Here is a 21,300-nt window from a genome sequence, read left to right on the forward strand (position 1 = left end):
GACCCTCGGAAAGGGGCCCGGGAGGCCGGCCTGCCACGTGTGCGTTTCAGGGGAGGTGCCATGGGGGGCACCCGCCGGTGTTAGGGAGCTGGTAGGCTCGGAGGCAGTGTAGTGCCCGGGGGTGCCATAGCGGGAGATTCGGCAGAGGGTCGTGCCTGCCAAAGGGAGCCACGTGTCCTAGCCAGGAGACCGTGTGAGGGCACGGAGCTTAAAAGTGGGGCGAGGCCCGAAATTGTGAGGATACCAACACAGGCGACGGGAATCTGGGTTTATAGAACCAATAGTTTAAGCGAGAGGCGCTTGTTGAAAGCCCCGGGGTAGTTTAACAGTTAAATGGATAGGGTAGATTAGGAGATGTACCCCTCCGCACCATCCATCCCCTCGCTGTCGTTGTGGGCCGCTGGACCCACTTGGTGTTAAGATCGCCGAACTCTGGGGAGGCCATTCTGAGGCTTCGTTGGGCCTCGACACAGGACGTTAGCTCTCCCTTGTTCCCCTCCGGGAAGGGAACGTAGGGGTTGGGAGTAGGCTAGGTGACAGGATAGGTTAGCCGAACAAGGACGATAAAGGGGGTTAGGGGACGATTTATAGTGGGGGAGTAAAAATAAAAACAACAAAAAAATAAGTTGGGGCTAAATTGGGGTTTGACAAATTAAGGGAGTGGGTATGTACAGTGACAGGCAAAGGCGATAGGTTGGGAGGGAGACAGGTAGGTAGGTCCGAGCCCGCCTTCCAAGTGGCCAGCACCACCGCACTCCCTCCACCAACCTCCATTGAACGGCAGAGGCCGGCCAACTTCATCGGCAGCTGTTGTTTTGCTGCAAGGCCTGTGCCATCGGCTGGCCGTGTTTGCTTCAAGGCCTGTGCCGGCCAGTTCATCTGCCGGCTGTGTTTGCCTGCAGCGGCCTTCTTCTGCGGGCTGTGTTTGCCTGCTGCCTTTGCCATGCCATGCCCACTGCCCCTGTTCACCAGCCCCCGTTCAATTTTTGCTTTGCCCCCCCCTGTTCATTTCCATGTGCGCCAGGATCCGCAAGGCAACAGTTTGCAAGCTGCGAGAACTGCCCTGTTGGCAGCTACAACACGGGCCTGCAGTGGCGGCCCGTGCACCGTGTTTGTGTTCATGCATCCATTCGTTGTGCTCATTGCGTGTGCCACTTGAGCTGGCACGGAGACTGCGTTGTGCAGCCCATGCACCGTTGTGGTTCACTGCGTTCAGTTCAAAAGGGAAGGCCTTGGACTGCATGTGAGCAGCCAGCCACGTTCCCTGTCACCTGCATTGTTTGAGCCAGAGACTGCATGCGGGCAGCCTGGCTCCCTGCTAACTGCTTTTCTTTTTGCAGAGTCAATGATCCTGGGCCATGGTTTAGTGTAAAATTTGTAAGTTAAGGTAAGATGTACTGTAAATATGAGTGCGCCCCCGGCATGTATGTCTTAGCGCCGGCAATTTTATTTAAGTCGTCCGTGTGAGTGAGTTTGTTTAGATAGTTACGCAGCCCTCAGGTTATTTATTTTGGGGACACGAATACCATGAATGTCGCACTCAGGGATCCGTAGGTAAAGTGTACTAGGGGAAAACTACACATGATGGCACACGAAAATTTGACGACTCGGGACGAGTCTGTAAAAAGGGAAGGGGTAGTGTTGTGGTTACCAGATTCGCAAACCACCATTCAGGTCCCTTAGGTGAGGTATCTCGGTAAGTGCATGTGTAGTTAGGCCCAAACCCGTTGTCTAGTGGGAATACATGTCATTTATGCGAGCTGCGACTCTTCAGGATAGCCGTTTTTCTTTTACTATCTTTATTTTGGACCAACCGCCATGATCACAACCACAACATCAACCACCGACCACAACCACCGCTTCACCACAACCGCCACGACCTTCACGCACACCTCACAACCGTAGCATCGCCACCGTTCTTGCCCCGCTGTGGGTACCGGTGTTGGACTCATGCAGAACGCGCGTCGAACAGCGTGTACAAAATCACGGATTTTCTGCTTCAAAAACGGATCAAAAACGACACACGCCCACTTTTTGCCGTCCAATCGGTGAGCGAGGGGCGATTTGGCCCCGCCTCCAGAACGATCGATATATGCAAATTTGTGGATCAAAAAGCCTTCACGCCCACTTTTTCTCGGGCCAATGGGGAGCGAGGTGAAAGGTCAAAGGGAGGGGGTCAAAGGCGAAGTTACGGGGGGATAAAAGGACCGTGTTCGAGAGTCAGCAGAACGAGGTCGGAGAGTCAAGAAGACGAGGAGTCGGAACGGGAGGGTCGGAGAGTCAAGAAGAGGAGAGTCGGAAGCAGAGGGTCAAGACTTCGCGGGCGGTGGAGCTGCTCGTCGTGTGCGTTGGAGTCGGAACGGAGGGGACGGAGCTGTGGAAAAGCGGCGACACCAGACGAGGGGGTGCTCGCGTCGTGCAGGAAGCTGCACCCGAGGGAGGCCGACAGCGCGACCTGGCCGAGGTGGAGACGCTCGTCGCACATAATAAAGATCCTCTATACCCCGAGCATCAGCAACCCCCTCCTGTTTCCCCCCGCGCTGAGATAGTGCGACCAAGGGGGCCCCGTTCCCACCCCCCTGCCAGGCACTGTCCACGAGGCCCGCGGGTTGCGGGGCCATCGCCGCTCCGCGTCTCATCACCAGACGGGTAGGCCCGACCCGGTCTCGGCCTCAGGCCTGCCCCATTCTTGGGGGATTTCTTTTCGCTGGTTTTGGGTATGTGTTGTCGGCGCCGTCTGTGAAGTAGAATTGTATAAGTGTTGCCGTGTGCTCGGTAGTCGGTATTAGCTCTGCACTGTTTTCACTTTTATGTTTGCTTTTTGTGTAAATGGAATTGTGTTTTCTTTTTTTTGTGTGCATTTGGTGGAATTGTATTTGTGTGCTTTCCGTTCGTCGCGAATAAATGTGCTTTATTGTTGAACTGTTCTCCCGCTTCGCTTCGTCTTTTCCCCCATTGAACCCTCATCTTGCTTCACGTAAAGGGTTGGTAGTGGGCTGAGTACGCCCGATAATTAATCGAACCGTCGAGGTCGACGATAACACCGCTCGGTTATTCTGATAGTACGGAACGGGTCGGCAAGTGGCCCGTGTCCGAAGTCGACCTGCGGCGAGGTGCGATCGCCCGGTCTACCCTCCGCGTGGGTACTTAGGTAGTTCGAATTTGGCGAGCAACCCTATCCCACGCGGGGGCTGATTGGCTCGATCGCGGTGAGACCGAAAGGTCCACCCGTGACTGGTTCCCGGCGTTAGTCCGAGAGGGTCACGACTGGATTGTCCGTCCGGTGGGCGACGTGCCGCGATTCGAGTTACGTGGCCGTCGCACGCCGGCGGGCGCGAAGACCGCAACAATATATATATATATATATATATATATATATATATATATATATATATATATACATATATACACATACATATGGGCCAGTTTCAAAACTATGGTGCACAGAGGGTCAAAATCGAAGTACTTTGATCATCATGAAAATCATTTTTTCCAGAAAGTAGACATACTGAGCTTTCTAAAACGGTATAGTTTTCCGGTGTTTCATTCGCTTAGGTCCCAGATAACGAAATTTGTGTATCTTGAAAACGAAAACGCATAAGATAATCGGCAGTGTGTGATTAATTTGTTAAAAAATTGGTGCCCCTTGATATGAACTTTGAGAGCATTACTTTGTTCCTCTTCAGAACACAAGGGGAGTACAGCATGAATACGAGATTTTTTGAATGTGCCTTATTTCCTATCGTGTGGCATTTCCCACAAGCCATGGAATGTCGTTTCTTTTCTATCGTTTGCCACATGGCACATACCGTATAAAGGGGCCTTTTCTATTCCCCTGGCGTTTTTCTCAAGAATTAACTGTACACGTTTCACCAAGCAGTGTGCAGTGATTGTTTTTCTTTTTATACAGGTGTTACACAACCAAGGGGGGTTTGCTCTGCTCACTATGGTATGGAATGACCTGGAACTTGCCAACACCTTTTTCCTGCTTCTTCTCACCAATTTTATGCTTTTCCCCACACAACATCAACCAAGCAACACTAACTGGACTGCAATTCTCATCAACAGGTATTTCAGCCCAAAATTGTTCTGTGTCCATGTAGTCCTCACATGGAGTATTGGTGTGGGATTTTGTTGATGAGATTTCTGTACACCTTTTACATAGCAATGTGCCAGATATGATATCATGCCTGCTTCAATGGCTCGAATAATTACCTCTGCCACTGAAGGTGTATGGTGGTTGTTTTCACCCCTGTTTGGTTGTCTGCGAACAGGATATCTAAAAAAGTTAGACGGATTCGGACAAAATTTGGTGGACAGGTTGGGTGTGTGACGAAGACGAATTGATTCAATTTTGGAGCGTATCCAGATCCAGATCAGAATTTTTTAGTTTTCCAACTGATTCTTCACCATTGAGCGATGAGCCCAAAAATGATATAAAGCAGGATATCTCAAAAATGTTGGAACCGATTCAGACAAAACTTTGTGGACGAGTTGGGTAGGTGGCAAGAACAGGCTGATTATATTTTGGTGAAGGCCCGGTTGCAGATCCGGCCTATCATTGGGATTCAAAATGTCAACTGTTTAGCCTGGTGGCTATGCGCTCTACCGAGTGCAGTTCTAGTTACTATAGCACCCCTGTCTTGTGTGAAATAAGTCACAAAGACAAATACCCTCGTGAGGCTCTGCTTGTTTGTGTTTTTAACATTTGTGTTTGATTCAAACGTTCCTTGTTATTGGATATCGCAGGATCCACGTTGGGGATCGACAGAGTACAAACACCATTTTGCAATTATCATTCCCTTGAGAATAATTCTAAATTCCATCATCTCTGGATAACTTTGTGTGTACACATAATTTAATATGTAAATGGACCCTTGCCATATGGCTCGCATCTCGTTCCCTCCCGCAGTTTGGCACAAGCATGTGATAGCCTGTACGCTGTCCTGGGATTGAGTTGTACCATGGCTCACATGAAACTCACTCTCATCGTGTTTTGTCGAATAATCCTGAATGGTACAAAGGGCCCTCTCGACTGGGAACCGGAAAACAGGTGATAAGAATGCCATACATTTACCTGCATTCATGTGCACGAACTTACTGCATTAAGGCCATATAAAAATAATAGAAAAAAAGAATAATCAAACCTTGATTGTTATTTTTTCACACATGATCATAGTTCCATTTGTTTTTTATGTTTTTGATTTTGACTACTATAAAGGAAAGCATACATAAGAAGACAGGAGGAGATTATTTATATATATATATATATATATTGTTACGGTTGAGGAAATTCGCAAACCACCATTCAGGTCCCGTAGGTGAGATATCTCTGTAAGTACATGTGTAGTTAGCCCCAAACCCGTTGTTTAGAGGGAATAAATGTGATTCATTCGGGCTGCGACCCATTGAGATAGTCATTTTTCTGTTCTATCTTTATTTTGAACCAACCACGTCTCAACCACCATCACACAACAACCACCAACCGCAACTCCGCTTCACAACAACAACGCCAACAGCCACGACCTTTACCTTCACAACTCGCTCCCGCAAACATCGCATCACCGCCATTCCAAACGTCGTCATGGCCATAAACCACCACAATAAACCCTCCACCACCTTCACCTCTCCTCCTTCTGCGGCCATTCCCGCACCGCTTGTGGGCACCGAGCGTCAGGCTGTCCTGGCCTCGTGGGGGACGCACGCCGAGCCACGGGTGCAAAGTGCGGCCTTTCCGAGGAGAAGTCGGATCAGGAATGATACACGCCCACTTCTGATCCGTCCAATCAGCAAGCGCGGGGCGGTTTGGCCCCGCCTCCAGACGCGTCGGAGTAGAATTGGGATATGCAAATTCGAGGATCAGGGGAGACTCACGCCCCTTTTTCTCCATCCAATGGGCGAGCGTGGCTCCAACCCCGAGCTCATTCTGATCCAGAAATTTGCATATGGGTTCTCCTGCCGGACTATAAAGCGCCGAGCGCGGGGCGAATTTAGTCAGTTGGAGGCAGTGAGTTGGAGAAGAGTCAAGGCGAGTTTGAGAAGAGTCAAGTCGGGTCTGGAGAGGAGAAGTCTGTCGGAGCTCGCAGTCTGTCGGGGTTCGGAGTCTGTCGGGGAGCTGCAGAGAGAGGAAGCCTGGAGCGCGGTCGAGGTGATTTGCTGCAGTCGGATGAGGAGAATTGGGGAGGAGACCGAAGGGTTCGGGTCCGAGGCAAGGAAGACTGCGGTCAGCGACGAGCTCGCAGTGGAGTCGCTCGTCGTGGGACCCAAGCAAGCCAGCTATCCTCTTTCCCCAGAGCATCAACAATTCCCCCCTTCCCCCCCCCCCGCGCTGAGATAGTGCGAAAAGGGGGCCCCGTTCCCACCCCACTCCAAGCAGTGCCAACGAAACCCGCGCAGGAGCGCAGAGTCGGGGCGCCGCCACATTTGCGGCTCATCACAAGACACGGGTAGGATCCACCCGGTCTCGCGGCCCACAGGCCCTGTCTGTCCCCTTGTCTTTGAGGGTGGCCCTTTTCTTTTGCTTTTGAGTAAATGTGTTGTCGGCGCCCTCTGTAAAGTAAAACTGTGTAAGTGTTGCCGTGTGCACGCGTAGTCGGTTGTAGATCTGCATTGTTGTGTTTCTTTTGTAGCATCTGCTTTTGGTGCATAATTGTTGTAATTGTATATGTGTGCTCTCCGTGTGCCGTGGAATAAATGTGCATTATGTTGAAGTTTTTCCCGTTTTGCTTCGTCTTTTCTTTAATTGAATCTCCATCTTGCTTCACGTAAAAGGTTGGTAGTGGGCTTAATAAGCCCGATAATTAATCGGAACCGTCGAGGCGGACGATAACACCGCTCGGTTATCCCGATAGTATGGAACGGGTCGCTTAAGTGGCCCGTGTCCGGAGTCGACCTGCGGCGAGGTGCGATCGCCCGGTCTACCCTCCGCGTGGGTACTTAGGTAGGTCGAATTTGGCGAACAACCCTATCCCACGCGGGGGGCCGATTGGCACGATCGTGGTGAGGCTGAAAGGCCCACCCGTGACTGGCTCCCGGCGTTATTCCGAGAGGGTCACGACAGAATTGTCCGTCCGGTGGGCGATGTGCCGTGATTCGAGTTGCGTGGCTGTTCGCGACAAAAAAAAAATATATATATATACACATTCCAATGAAACAAACTTTTGTTTTGTCAATGTTTAAGCTGAATGACAAGTATTGTGCTGAATAAAACACACTCCATTGTTCGTGGATGTTGCCAATAGTCTTGCCCGGAGGGAGAGGGCATCCGCGTTTGCGCGTGCACATCCGCACACAGACCAGTTTTTATTTTGCACTTCCAAGTGGACTTGGGCACAGTTCCACAACATTGTCCAATTCACCACAACATTTTAAGTCCAACTTTAATGAATGTCGATTTTGCACATTGAACGTGGATTATGCCCATTTTGTACCTTGAAAGTTAGCCGTGCCCATTTCTGAGTGTTTGTTTATCCGTGCCGCATGTGGTTTGTTGTGTGATGCAAGGCCTACAGGCCCGACTCGTGTCCGGCCAACATTAGGTACAATTTTAGCTGGCTGGTTTCGCTTGTGGTCTTGCTGCAATGCCTACAGGCTTGACTTGCTCACCCAAGACGCCTTCGGCACAGTTCGACAAAGATATATAATTTAACCCAAACTTTAATTTTTTTTAATTATAATTATTTTTTTTTACATCTAATTTGATCAAAACATTTTTACATCTAAAATGTAACCATCGCATTTTTATCCCCATGCTTTAAAAAAAAAAACTGAGGGTGGAGGAGGGGGATATTTTTATATGCTCTGTCTGTCTGTCTGTCCATCATGCTATCTCCTCCTAAACCAGCAGTTCTGAACTGGGGATCCATAGACCCCGAGGGGGTATGTGCTGCCCCATCAGCAGGAACATGAGATACATTTCAATTTGAGGCAGCACAAATCTGTGAGAGAGAGCAGCTCGCAAGCAGGAGACACTCGTATTATTTACATAAAGTGGTAACAATAACATAATTGAATACATTGATTTTTCCATGCAATGATGTCAATCTCCACAATATATTTCTGTGGTCATTGGGGCTGATCGATTGCACAAGTATCTCAACCTGTACCATTCTGTTAATCTGAAAACTGTGCAGCCTAATTTTTTGTGATTTTGAAAATGAAAAAAAATATTGCGAATGGGAATTTCCATTTTTTTTTATTGCAAGACGGGCACAATGATCAATTAATTCCAATTTTCTTTTCAACGTGATGTAATATTAGTATGATCTGAACAGATACACACTTCAACTTGTCTGACTGGCGCCCGCATGCAATTCATTGCAGGACTTTGGATGATGCCCTGGCTTTCCTCCTCCTGGCTGTGCTGTCTGGGTTCATTTCGCTCGAGGCTGCACCACGTGCTGTGCTCATTGCCATCTCGCTCATTGTTTATTGCACTGAAGCACTGCATTCAGCCCTCAAGGCCACGCAGTATTCTCTGCTTTCACTGACAATCTTCAGCAACAAGTGGGACAATCCATTCTTGCAATCATTTTTCTCAATAACATAGCTGTCATGTCCTCGATAATTTAGCTGAATTATGATTATTATTTATTTTGTAGTCCAAGTATTATAATCAGTATTAATTGTGTGTGTGTGTGTGTGACCATAAATTACCATTCATTTATGGTATCCTAAAAATGCACAAACACCCTTGTGAAACGAGGTTCATTATCGCAAGTAGAAAACACAGTTTGAAACCATTATCAGGTAGTATTACAGGGGGGGGGGGGCGATGAAACGAATTTATAAATGTTTAAAAAAGCTACCATGAAAAAGGTGAGATTTTATTCTGGTATTCATAAATTCTGGATCATTGATAATTCCAAACCTATAATCAACATTATCTACATTAATAACAAGGGTAAGGCTAAATGTTTATCAACTTATGATTTTTCAACATTATACACAAACATTTCACACGACAAGCTCGTAACCACATCGTACAGAGCGGTGGATAAAGAATTTGCAGGAGGTAATAAAGTCTACATTATCAAAAAAAAGAGCACATTGGTCAAGAAAGGAAAATCAATATTCATGTAGTTTTTCAAAAAAATAAACTCAAAGAAAGTATTTGATTTCTCCTAAAAAAAAGTTTCTTTACATTTGGCAAGATACTCCAGCGGACAGTGGAGGATACCCATGGGTTCAGATCCGGCCCCTTTATTTGCATATTTGTTCCTGCACATGTACAAGTGATTGGGTCAAGAATATGTGCAGGAATGAACTAACAATTGTGCAAAGGTATGGAAATGTCTTTAGCTTCATTAATTATTCACTTGCAATTAATGATGGGTTTGCATTTGATCAGCTTCATGATGATATAAATCCAAAATAACGTGAATTAAAAAGGAAAACCAAACTCGCACTTCAGGTTTTTGGGGGGAATTACAAATCGATATCAATAATACTAAATTTCATTCCAATTTGTTTGATTAATGAGATGCTTTTCCATTTCACATTGTACAAATGCCTTTCTATAGACGGCACCATTCCAAAAAAGCTATTCCATGGTATGGTTGCAGGTGAAATAATTAGAACTGAGACCAACCATGCACAGCACTGAACTTATCAATAGATTAAAACTAGTCAGGTGTATGCTAACACAGGAAACCACAGTTGGCAAATTAAAACAAGTTTTAAGGTCATGAAATGACACCAAATATAATTGGTGAAATACAATATTAATACCAATAATATTGAAAATGCAACATTTAAAATCTTTATATTGATAAATATATAGAAATGTGCCCTGCAGAAACGTGTGTGTGTGTGTGTGTGTGTGTGTGTGTGTGTGTGTGTGTGTATATCTATATCTATATATATATATATATATATTTAGGATTATTTAGAAAGTAGATTGGTGGGAGGGTTGCCAGAGGGTCCTTTTGGAGAGAGATACTCAGAGTTAGAATTGTCAGGATTTTAAAACCTTGATATATAAAATCGAGGCTTGTGGAAGAGGAAGAGCAAGTATTAGTACACTGAATGGATCAGGATGCAACAGGACAAAAGGAACCGTTAAGAGAGAGAGGGGTGAAACACTAACAGCAGAGTTGAAGGCCAAGATTGAGGGAGACTGACAAACAATGGGTGTGGGGAGTATTGAAGGGCAAGAGGATGCACGGGATGGACAAAATGGATACAGAAGGAAACTCTCAGGAGGGAAAACTGTAAATTTTGAAGGAGGAAGAATAGGAAAGGTAATGGTTTTGGAATGGAGACAAACTGAGATTGAAAGGAAGAATGACATTGAAGAGAATGTGGAAGTTCGTTCCAAAGGTGGGAAAAATGGGACCAAATGAATGGAGGTGAGCAGTCGTCCTGGATTTAGGTAGTTTCACCAGAAGGGGTTCATGGTGGACTGTGTGTGCCCTGCAGAAACGTGGGGGTGGGGGGGTGACAAGGCACAGAGAGAGCAGAGGGTGCACGATCAAAAAGGAGGTGGTGGAAGACAGAGGGATCACCAACCTGTCTGCGATGGCAAAGTGAAAGACCCATAGACTACGCTTCATTGCAGGAGATTCTAATAATCTTGAAGGCCTTGGTTTCCATGACGTCAAGCTGAGCATGATGTGAGGCAGGGGAGCCAGCCAGAGGGGAGAGCAGTACTCCATCAAGCTTGTGGATGAATGTCTTGTAGGTGGATAGAAGTTCAGGTGTGCCAAGGAAAGACTTTGTACGATGGAGGATGCCCAGTCAATGGCTGGTTTTGGAGGCCAACCTTGAAATGTGATTTGCCCAAGAAAGAGACATATTCATGTCTCTGCCTGCTGTGAGTCAGAGGTCAAGAGACGTCTGGGTCGGGCCTGGGGAGTCATGGATTCACTGGATAATGAGGTTTGACGCTGCCGGTACCTGTGCGGGAGGACGAAAGTCCGAGTCTTTGGGTCCTTGGTGCTTCCAGTCTTGCTCTATGGATGCGATACTTGGACTCTGACCAAGGATCTGAGACAGAGACTTAATTTCTTTGGTACCAGGTCTCTTCGAAGAATCCTTGGCTATCGCTGGTCGGACTTTGTGTCCAACGAGCGGTTGCTGAGAGAGACTCAAATGAGATTCGTTACCTGCATAGTCCGTGAGCGTCAGCTACGGCTGTATGGACATGTGGCTCGTTTTCCTGACGCTGATCCTGCTCACCAGATTCTCTCAGCTCGGGAGTCTCGTGAGTGGAGGAGGCCAATGAGTCAACCACGTGCCTCATGGTTGCAGCAGGTTGATCGGCATCTCAAGGAGATGGGGATGGGCCAGGCATCTGCCTGGGGGATGGCCAGACGGAGGTCCCTGGAGTACCGGCAGAAAGAGGATGCAGTGATGCGCTGCTCTGGCGCATGCTCCCATACCTGACCTGACCAAGAAAGATCATGGCTGATAGTGAGACCCAGAAGTTTGAATGGCTGAGCTTGCTCAAGAGGATTATTTAGAAAGTAGATTGATGGGAGGGTTGCCAGAGGGTCCTTTTGGAGAGATGTACTGAGAGTTAGAATTGTCAGGATTTTAAAACCTTGATTTTGTCAAGGTCTGAAGAGAGGGAAGAGTTTGCAGCCTGTCTGTCTGAAGAATGAAGGATGTCACGGCAGAGGGTGGAGTCATCAGCAAATACATAAAGGATTTTGTAGAGTTAGAAAGATCATTTTTGAACATCAGGAATAGTACTGGGCCCAGAACACTGCCTTGGTGCACTCCAGCCTTGACAGAGAGAAGTCGATGAAAGGATTCTGTTGAGAGCCACACGTTCGCTACGAGAGGAGAGGAAGTCAGTAAGCCAAGCTCCTGCATTCTCAGCACATTTTTTTTTTCTCAATCGTTCAGCAACATCTTTCACTGTATGCCAAAGAAACTCCTCTGGCAAATCGGCAAAAACATTGTGGATAGAACTTTCCAATATGTCCAAATTACCAAGTTTGCTGGCAGACATTTTTTACTTTGGCATATCTCCACAAAACATAACCACATGGGGTTAAATCAGGTCTCCTGGAACTACGATAATCGGGCCTCGTCACCCAATCCATCTGTGTAAAATGTGGGTATCCAGCAAATTACAAACTTCAATCGAGCATTGCAGAGGAGCACTACCTTGCATAAAAATAGTTACCTCCACCACCGAAGGTTGATGGGGGTTATGTTTTCACCTCTATCTATGAACATGGTATCTCAAAAAGTTGGGGACAGATTCGGACGATATTTGGTGGAGACATTGGATGGGTGACAAGGACGAAATGATTATATTTTGGTGAAGATCCAAATGTGAACAAAATATTCTCCTGCAATTCCAAAGTGATTCTTCACCATTGAGAGATGTGGTCAAATACAATATATATATATATATATATATATATATATATATATATATATATATATATATATATATATATATATATATATATATATATAACATGATATTTCAAAAAAGTTGTCGAGTTGTTACAAAACTAGGTGGATGAGTTGGTTCGGTGACAAGAACAAGCCAATTAGATTTTGGTTCAGATCCAGATGCATATTTGGCCTGTCGGTGGGATACAAAATGTAAACTGTTCAGCCTGGCTGAGGTGTGTGCTTTTCCGAATGCTGTCATAGTTTTATCTGTGTTGTATCATTGCTGAGTTTTTGGAAGAAGAAAGTTTTGGAAAATTTCCAAGTATCTCTGTCCATTCATTTTATTGTAGAGGATGCAAGGTCCAATGAGTTCAGTTGAAGTCATTCCGCACCAAACCTATTTTATTTTATTTATTTTTGCTCTGGCACATGATTGCAAATTAAATGGTGAATAAGTAAATAATATTGCTAATTACTATAATCATAGTAATTTGTTCATGACTAAGTAATCAGAGAAATGATAGCACACTTTAAATTTTGCGTATTTAATTATGCAAGAAACACCCTCTCCCCAAAGGAGCGACCAGGGGGCAGGGTGGGGAGGTGGCAGTGGTGCAAATAGCGGTGGGTTAATATTATCATTATTATTTATTATTCTTCCTTAAAGGCCACAATTGTTCCCACATTGTTGTCGGGTTGGTCGTGAGAAGCTTGACCTAAGTCTTTCACGACCCAGCTGGCCAAACCTAAGGCCAAAATGGTAGACTAAGGTTGGAGCAGCAATTTGGAATTTGTTCAGGGTGCCGGCAATCGCTCACGTACTCTTCACGAAGTACACTGGATCTTTAACGTCTACCAACTTATACTAGCAGACAGGACGTCCAGTTTAACGGCCATTCGAGGAACTGCACACATTGATGAATCGCCTTGCCTGTGAAACACTGGGATGACAGTTTATAGCTGGGTCGAGAAAGGCTGGAGAGCTTTGAGGCAAGTGTGCATTACAAATGGGGTTATGCATCGAATAAAAGTCATAATTGGGCCATGAGGGTGTCATGGGCAATGTCGCATGTCACACTTGAAGCATGCCTGGGAGAAATGACATATGAGAACGCAAGATACAAGTTATAAACAATCCATGTGCAATGTACAAAATCTTGTGGCTAGAAAAATCTGACAGGCAATGGGATACATCATTAATGTGTGAAGACTCATTTGAGTACCTTACCTGGAGGCCAAGCAAGTTGAGACGGCCCAGATTCGTTAATCTGTGGGGAATGCGTTAAGCGTAGAATGCCTCAAGGACATCGGGGGTGTGTTCCATTACCAATCAGCTTGTAGAGTGAGTGCTTGCCAAGTGGCTTAAGCACTCAAGCAAGCACTCCATTGAAATGGTTGTCTTGGCAAACGATAGCAAGCTTATTGGTAATGGAACACACCCCCAGTGCACGTTATCTCCGTGTCTTCCACAAGTGGTCGAGGAAGGGGGGGCAAGTGAAGTTGCTACAACTTCTGTCATGTGACCCTTCGGCCCCCCCCTGGCAAGTTTGGTTGAGATGGGATAAGTAACAACTGAATGTATCACGCACACAGTGAATGCATATTGGTGTCTCTATAAAGTAGAGATATAGGTGATGCTGAGTGAGTATTATCAGTTCCAAATAAATGGCATTAGTGGGTGATGGAACGATTGCACATCATCAGTCAGCTGTTATCCATGAGGCAATGCAAAATGAGATGGTATGGTATAACGTGTGTATATATATATATATATATATATATATATATATATATATATATATATATATATATATATATATATATACTCTATGTACATTTTATTGACACCCTGTATCCTCCTATATACAATAAGGCAATTCTCTGTTTGTGTGTGTGCATGTCTTTTCTGTTGTAGATTGGGCCAAAATGTTTTATTCAATATTTAGCATCGATATTATGCAACAAAGACATGCCCTACAATTCACTTCTTCACATTTGCAATTATGTCCTTGGTTTCATTGTAAATGCAAGTTCTAATCTTTGGGAAGTAAATAAAATTAGGTTGAAAGTAGGTGGGTGGGAAATAAGTCATAGTTGGTGAATGCATATTGAATCCGTCTTCAATTGTGAATTTGGCCTATGTGCTCCATTTTTGGTGAGGTACGTCTGTGCTTTTATTGTGCTCGTAAAAGCTCATCAGTGCTCAATGAAAGCTCAATTTGGAATTTTGTTTGGGGACCATCAATAAGTTGCACTGTGAGATATTTAATTTTGAAAGACAGCATGGGATCTTTAATAGCCACCAGCTAATGTTAGAAGAAAAAGACCTGGGCTGAAAGTCAATCTGAGGGATGGTGTACTCTGATGCAGCGCCCTGCTTGCGATGCACCAATTTAACAGTTTAAAGCTTGGTCAGAAATCCAACTCAGACCAAGCAGTTCAAAAAGCAGGTTCACTAAAGGCAGATTGCCAATGGATACCTTGTACCCACTCCCAAGCTGTGTGCACCTGCTCATACTCTACCTGTTTTTATCTCCATGCTTTTTGAAAAAAAACAGGGGGGGAAGTGTTGTTATTATCAGCTCTGTCTGTCTGTCGCACTATCTCTTCCTAAACTGTTGGGCAGTAATTCACCAAACTTGGTAGTTACGATCACACATGGAAAGAAGGTGCAAGAACAGTAACAATTTTGGTCCCACCCCCTGGGGTGAGGTAAAAAGATCAAAACCAAATAAATGCAATTACAGGCACATTTTTAAACTTTTTTGTTTTTTTAAACAAAACTTTCGAAATGAAATCAAGATTGGGGGGACGCATGAAATATGCAACGATTTTTGGGATTTTATTCTCGTTCTATGCTCTGGAGAGTTAAAACTCAAAATGTGATACTCGGTCATTCCTGGTGGAACGTTATACCATCTTTCAACTTTGCTTTCGGTTGGAAGCATGGGGATTTGCGATAGTGCACCATCGACTTCACTCTTGTCCTCCCTGCCATTCCTCTTCACAACATAGCTGTATTACACTTAGGCATCTTTGTCTGCCTGTTCCCCTCCACTCCTGTTTGATTTCGCTCTTTTTATAACCTTTGACTTGTATATCGATGAAACATGCATTTAATCATCTGATAGCAAAGGACAGAGATGAAGCCATGGGGTCACTGTGGTCACCCCCTGAGGATGGAGCAGGCTTAAAAGCACAATTTAGGGAAACTGAAATTATTTGACTGAACCCTAATGATCTTGGATTTTAATGAAGTCAAGCTGACAGCCTCTGAAAACACTGTGTTGCATTCGTGACAGGGATATTTGGCAACATGCGAAGGCAATCATCCTGACTGTAGTCCTCGGTTTGCTGCCTCACATGCTGATGTTGGGCATGGTCCAGCCACAGCATTTCACAAGCTGGTCGCTTGTCCTCACGATTAGAGCTGGTGCTATCACACTGCAGGTGTAAAGCTTATGCATCGTGGCATAAATATACAAAAGCATATTGTGCAAACATTAAACCTACTTGTTCCTTCCCATTTTCCTTTCTCTTATTGTCCTTCAATGATTATTGATTCCACAAGCCAATAACATTACCAATGACGATGTTCTTTTCTGCCCTTCTCTTGTGTAAGGCTTTCAGTCACATCATTATCTACATCCTTTACATGCAAGAAAAAGCGACCAAAAGTCATGCTTTTGATAGGATGGATGATACCATCCATTACTTGCAGGTGAGGAAATCCTAGGTGTGGCTGGTAATGTTCTTCACAAGGGGTTTTTGGAGGGTGGGCCATTCCATTTGCTTGGATTTCTGGGCTATTCAGACATTTCATGCAAAAAATTTGGAAGATTTATTGTCGTAATTAAACGACCTGTCATCGAATGCCTGCCCTATCCTTTGAAATCCCATTGAGTTTTCAAAGCAGTGCAAATGCTATTGAGATGAATGTTCAACATTTATATGCCCAATAAACCATGAACGGATTCTTCAGTGAAGTTAATTCTTTGCTATCACGAAGACAACTAGACATGATCCAACTCTTTGCTGTTTGGGTTGTAGCTGTAAAGCAATTGAGTGCAGAAATCTCGGTGCTGGATTCTCCAAAAGTTGATCTCTAAAATAATATTAAAAGCTGTTAAGAAGTTGATTTTGGCATTTTTTCAAAAGTGAAGTGTCAACTTGTATGCTCAAGTCTTTTCAGAAGAGACTTACAATCTCATACCTCCACCACTCAATCAGGATCCAGGAGAACATATCGGGCACAATAAATTTTTGAAACATACTATACATAGTTTTTGGCCCCATCTCTCGATGATGAAGAATCACTTTAAAAAAAATTAAATAAATAAAAAAGCTTGTATCCCGAACTGGATTCTGATCTTCACCAAAACGGAATCAATTTGTCCTTGTCACACACCATCCTGTCAACCAAGTTTTGTCCTTATCAGTCAATAACTTTTTAGATGTCATGCAATATATCGGTGCAGTTCACCTCAATGGTGAAGAATTTCAAAAAAATAAATAAATTCGGATCTTGACCAAAATTGAATCATCACACACACACACACACACACACACACACACACACACACACACACACACACACACACACACACACACACACACACACACACACACACACACACACACACACACACACACACACACACACACACACACACACATTTTTTGATATATCATACTACATATCGTTTTTGGCATTATCTCTCAATGGTGAAGAATCACTTGAAAAAAATATTTGTATCTGGATCCAGATCTTCACCAAAATCTAATCAGTTCGTCCTTGTCAAACACCCACTCTGTGCACCAAATTTCGGCCGAATCCATCCATAACTTTGAGATCTGCACACAAACAAACAAGCAGTCATAGACTGGTACTTACGAAATAGTCAACTTGACCTCTGACATTGTCGAATAAAAGCTGTCTCTAGAGAAGGTAGCAACGCAAACCAGAAGTTTCTCCGATGATTCTGTACCAAACCATCAAAAATCGAGTGTTTGACCTCACTGTGACCTTGACCAAAATCTAATCAGTGCTTGCCATCACCCTCCTGAATCACGTGGTGTAATTTGACATTGGTAGCTTCTTCCGTTCTCGAGTTACCGCGGATTTACGCAACGTAAAGGTCACACTCGACGCCCCCCCCCCGCTCAACTCAAAAGGATGCTGGGACGAGCGCGATTACGTCAGCGCGCACACGCAAAACCTCGCCATGTGACGAGCCGTGACTCGGCGGGTGAAATATTTTTATACATCTTAAAACGTCTCCAAAACATCTGATTTTTACCAGAATTTCGACAACCGAGTGTTAAGCGTCCTAAGCGATCGCAAAAACCAAAGACAAAATTAAAATCGAAGTTAAAATGAACTCGTAACGTCGACCGAAGCAAAAATACTCCATTTCTCCACAAGAATTTATGGAATTATTCAATATTATTTTATCAAAGTCATAAAACCGTAATATTCGGCCATCCACAAACAATCTTTAGACCATCTGACGGCTTAGCGAGTACGGCATGCAATGATAAGCTTTATTGGGATGAAAAATGACTTTTAAACACCATCTTTATCGAAAACTCTGTCAGCGCGCACACGCAAAACCTTTACGTGACTCAACGACGCGTCTGCTCGAGCGCCGCGCTGCACCACGTGACGAGTCGTGACGTGGCGGGTGAAATATTTTTATACAATCTTAAAACTTCTCCAAAACATCCGATTTTTACCAGAATTTCGACAACCGAGTGTGAAGCGTCCTAAGCGATCGCAAAAACCGAAGACAAAATTAAAACGAACTCGTAATGTCGACCGAAGCAAAAATACTCCATTTCTCCACAGGAATTTACGGAATTATTTAATATTATTTTATAACATAAATTTTTAAAACAGCAGTGACATGACGAATTGACACACAAATTCCGCCAAACTTACCTCAATCTTCCAAACTCACGCTCTGTCAACAATACCTGTGGTAACTTTTCTCGAGTTATGTTTTGAATGTTTGACCTCACTGTGACCTTGACCTTTGACCGATTTTGACCAAAATCTAATCAGCCCTAGCCATCACCCTCCTGAATCACGTGGTGTAATTTGACATTGATAGCTTCTTCCGTTCTCGAGTTATGTTTTGGATGTTTGACCTCACTGTGACCTTGACCTTTGACCGATTTTGACCAAAATCTAATCAGCGCTAGCCATCACCCTCCTGAATCACGTGGTGTAATTTGACATTGGTAGCTTCTTCCATTTGAGTTATCGTGCCTACAAATAAAACAAACACACACACGACGGAAGTCATCAATATACTTACGAAAACTTTAGATTTCGTAAGTAACAAGGAAGACGTCATGCATAGCACGATACTTGCGAAATCCAAAAAAACAATTTGACAATAATAATTGGTGGTTGAATTCAATGACCAAATATGCAAATTCTCTTCAAATTTGAAGTCAATCAGATGAACATTGACAATTATAGAAATTTGACCTTTTGGCTTGTGAATACTTGTTCTTTGAATTCAGTGACTTGAAATATAAATCCTCTTCAAATTTCAAGTCAATCGGATGAAAGTTGAGGATTTTAGAAATTTAACAAAGTTGTTGACCTTTGGTCAATGTTGACCTTTTGACCTCGATAGGCTTCTTGCTTATGACGAACTCTACCAGGTGGTGAAGTTTCGTGAATATCGGTTTAAAACTCTGACCTGTAGGCGACTGACACAGACAGACAGACAGACAGACAGACAGACAGACAGACAGACAGAATCACACACAAGACCAACCAATTCACTGGAAAAAAACTTCGATTTTCACAACTAACGGTGATGGAGGTAACAAACACCAATTCCGGGTATTGCTACTTGGTTCTCACAGATGATGGGCTTTGTTTTTTAACCTCCGCCACCGAATGTGAAGGACGTTATGTTTACACCCCTTTGGCTGTGTTTGTTTGCCTGTTTGTTTGTGTGCAGGATATCTCAAAAGTTGTGGACAGATCCGGATGAAATTTGTGGACAGGTTGGGTGTGTGACAAGGAAGAAATGATTCAGTTTTGGTGAAGATCTGGATCCGGATCTGAATATGAGAGTTATTTAATTTTTAAAGTGATTCTTCACCATTGAGTGATTGGGCCAAATATGACAGTACTGTATAGCATGATATTTCAAAAATCTATTGGGCCAGATATGTTCCCGTGGATCAGGCATTACGTGGTGGAGGTATGCGCTCAACGAGTGCCCTTATAGTTCTTATCTGTACCTGCTTTGGCAGAAAGTCTCCTGGTCATCACAAGCTCATGGCAGCCAAAATAATGTGGTATGACGTGTCATCCCATAGGATTTTTGTGCTAAAATTGATTTTTTTTGCTGTATTGGGTTGATTTCGAGTCCTGCTACTGGAAAATGATGGGGTTCAAATTTTCCGACCCCTCAACCCCCCCCCCCCCCCATGGCTGCTACAGATTTCCGGTGACAATTGGCGTCATACTCATATCAGGGTCCTTTTCATGCGAGCCAGAAACAGTCATGTCGTACCTCTTTCTATGGGTTTTTAGGCACGGGAAAATGATTGGTGCAGTTATTTTTGTGATCAGACCGACCTATGATGAGATGTAGAAACACATAATATTTTTTAAGTTGCACAAACGTTTAATAAGCGAACAGATACAAATAAAAACAAAGGGATACATCAGGAACAAAAACGTACAGAACAGTTGAGATAGTATTTCATGGAAACTAATTCAAGATGACAGCTTATTCATCAACCTCATCCTCGTGCACATCTTCCCTTATTACATTTGCACATTCCCTTGTATAACATTTGCAGAGAGGAGTACAAGGCGGGCTGTTCTTGCAACAACTGCACCTTCCTGTGTCGAGGAGAAGCGTGAGGAGATCAGTGTCAGGTGACCAAACACATACTTCCCGCCAATCACTCTCAGCTACACAGGCGAGGACTTGATGAAGAATCAGTGTATCAGCCTCTTCGTGTGAATGATCTTCCTCAAAATCACAGCCCTTGATATTCGTGTCGTACACGACGATCAGCTTGACGTTGTTGCTGCTGGAGAAATGTTGCATCAAATCCTCAGCGAACATACATGTGAGGCTACTTTTGGTCCTTGAGGTAGATAAAATCTCCTTGAGAGACATGGTGAGTTTCATTTCTCGATGGATTTGAAATTCTGTGGACGTCACGGCTCTCTTTTGGCGAGTCTTGTTTTTCAGAGACTGATCCTGGTCACTGTCAAAGACCACTCGACCCTCGTTGTAGCCGACCATCATGAACTCAATGCGCTTGATGAATGCCACTTGAAGGTCAGAGAGCTTCTGCATGGTCGGTGTTTTCTTCATGCTCTGAAGCACAGACATGGCATCAACAATGAGAACTTTAGGTGGTGGACTCGTTGGTGCTGTATCGAGAAGAGTGGTAGATTGAAGTAGTTGAGCCTTAGCTCCTTCAACAACGTGCATCAGACCGGCCTTGTCAGCTGGGATATAACGAGAGCCGTCAGAGCAAAGAGAGCGTGGCACCACAGACATCACATATTCCCCAACAGTCTCCTCTAGTTTTGGTACCAGCTCAGGGCGACTTCCTTGAATAATAAGGAATCTGCCCAGAAGTTCACGCTCCTCACGCAACTTGATGACCTTGTCACCCACGCGGACTCGAGTTTTCTCCATACAGTTTGAGAAGGTCTTCAGCCTGAACTTCTTCATTAGGTCCCAAATTGTGAGAGTATTGATGTGGGCAACAAGCTGTCATGGATGAACTCCTCAAAGCGCTTCTGTCCATTCTCTGCAAAGTGCAGAATGTCATCTTTTGCAACATCTGGTACAAGAGCGGAGGATACCAGGCTCTTCAGAGGAGACTTTTCTGTGAATTGATTGCCCCCACAATGCAGCTCGATGGAGTGACGGAGCTTCAGAGCATTTTCTC

General features: G+C 44.5%; 1 protein-coding gene across 4 annotated transcripts in view; it reads left to right on the forward strand.

Moving 5' to 3' along the window:
• The window catches only part of LOC147034471 (RING finger protein 145-like), a 56,123-nt gene that overhangs the window by 25,584 nt on the left and 9,239 nt on the right, over positions 1-21,300 (forward strand). For 3 of the 4 annotated variants that reach the window (XM_085883800.1, XM_085883790.1, XM_085883809.1), the window contains exons 6-10: positions 3,911-4,068; positions 4,913-5,053; positions 8,323-8,505; positions 15,657-15,804; positions 15,977-16,075. In XM_085883800.1, the coding sequence (XP_085739926.1) occupies positions 3,911-4,068; positions 4,913-5,053; positions 8,323-8,505; positions 15,657-15,804; positions 15,977-16,075 (729 nt within the window). The remainder of the gene's footprint in view (positions 1-3,910; positions 4,069-4,912; positions 5,054-8,322; positions 8,506-15,656; positions 15,805-15,976; positions 16,076-21,300) is intronic. The other variant, XM_085883815.1, reaches the window with a different exon arrangement.

The sequence above is a fragment of the Eptatretus burgeri genome, chromosome 1, assembly GCF_056783735.1.
Source record: "Eptatretus burgeri isolate ZD-2024b chromosome 1, Ebu_testis_v1, whole genome shotgun sequence".
NCBI lineage: Eukaryota > Metazoa > Chordata > Myxini > Myxiniformes > Myxinidae > Eptatretus > Eptatretus burgeri.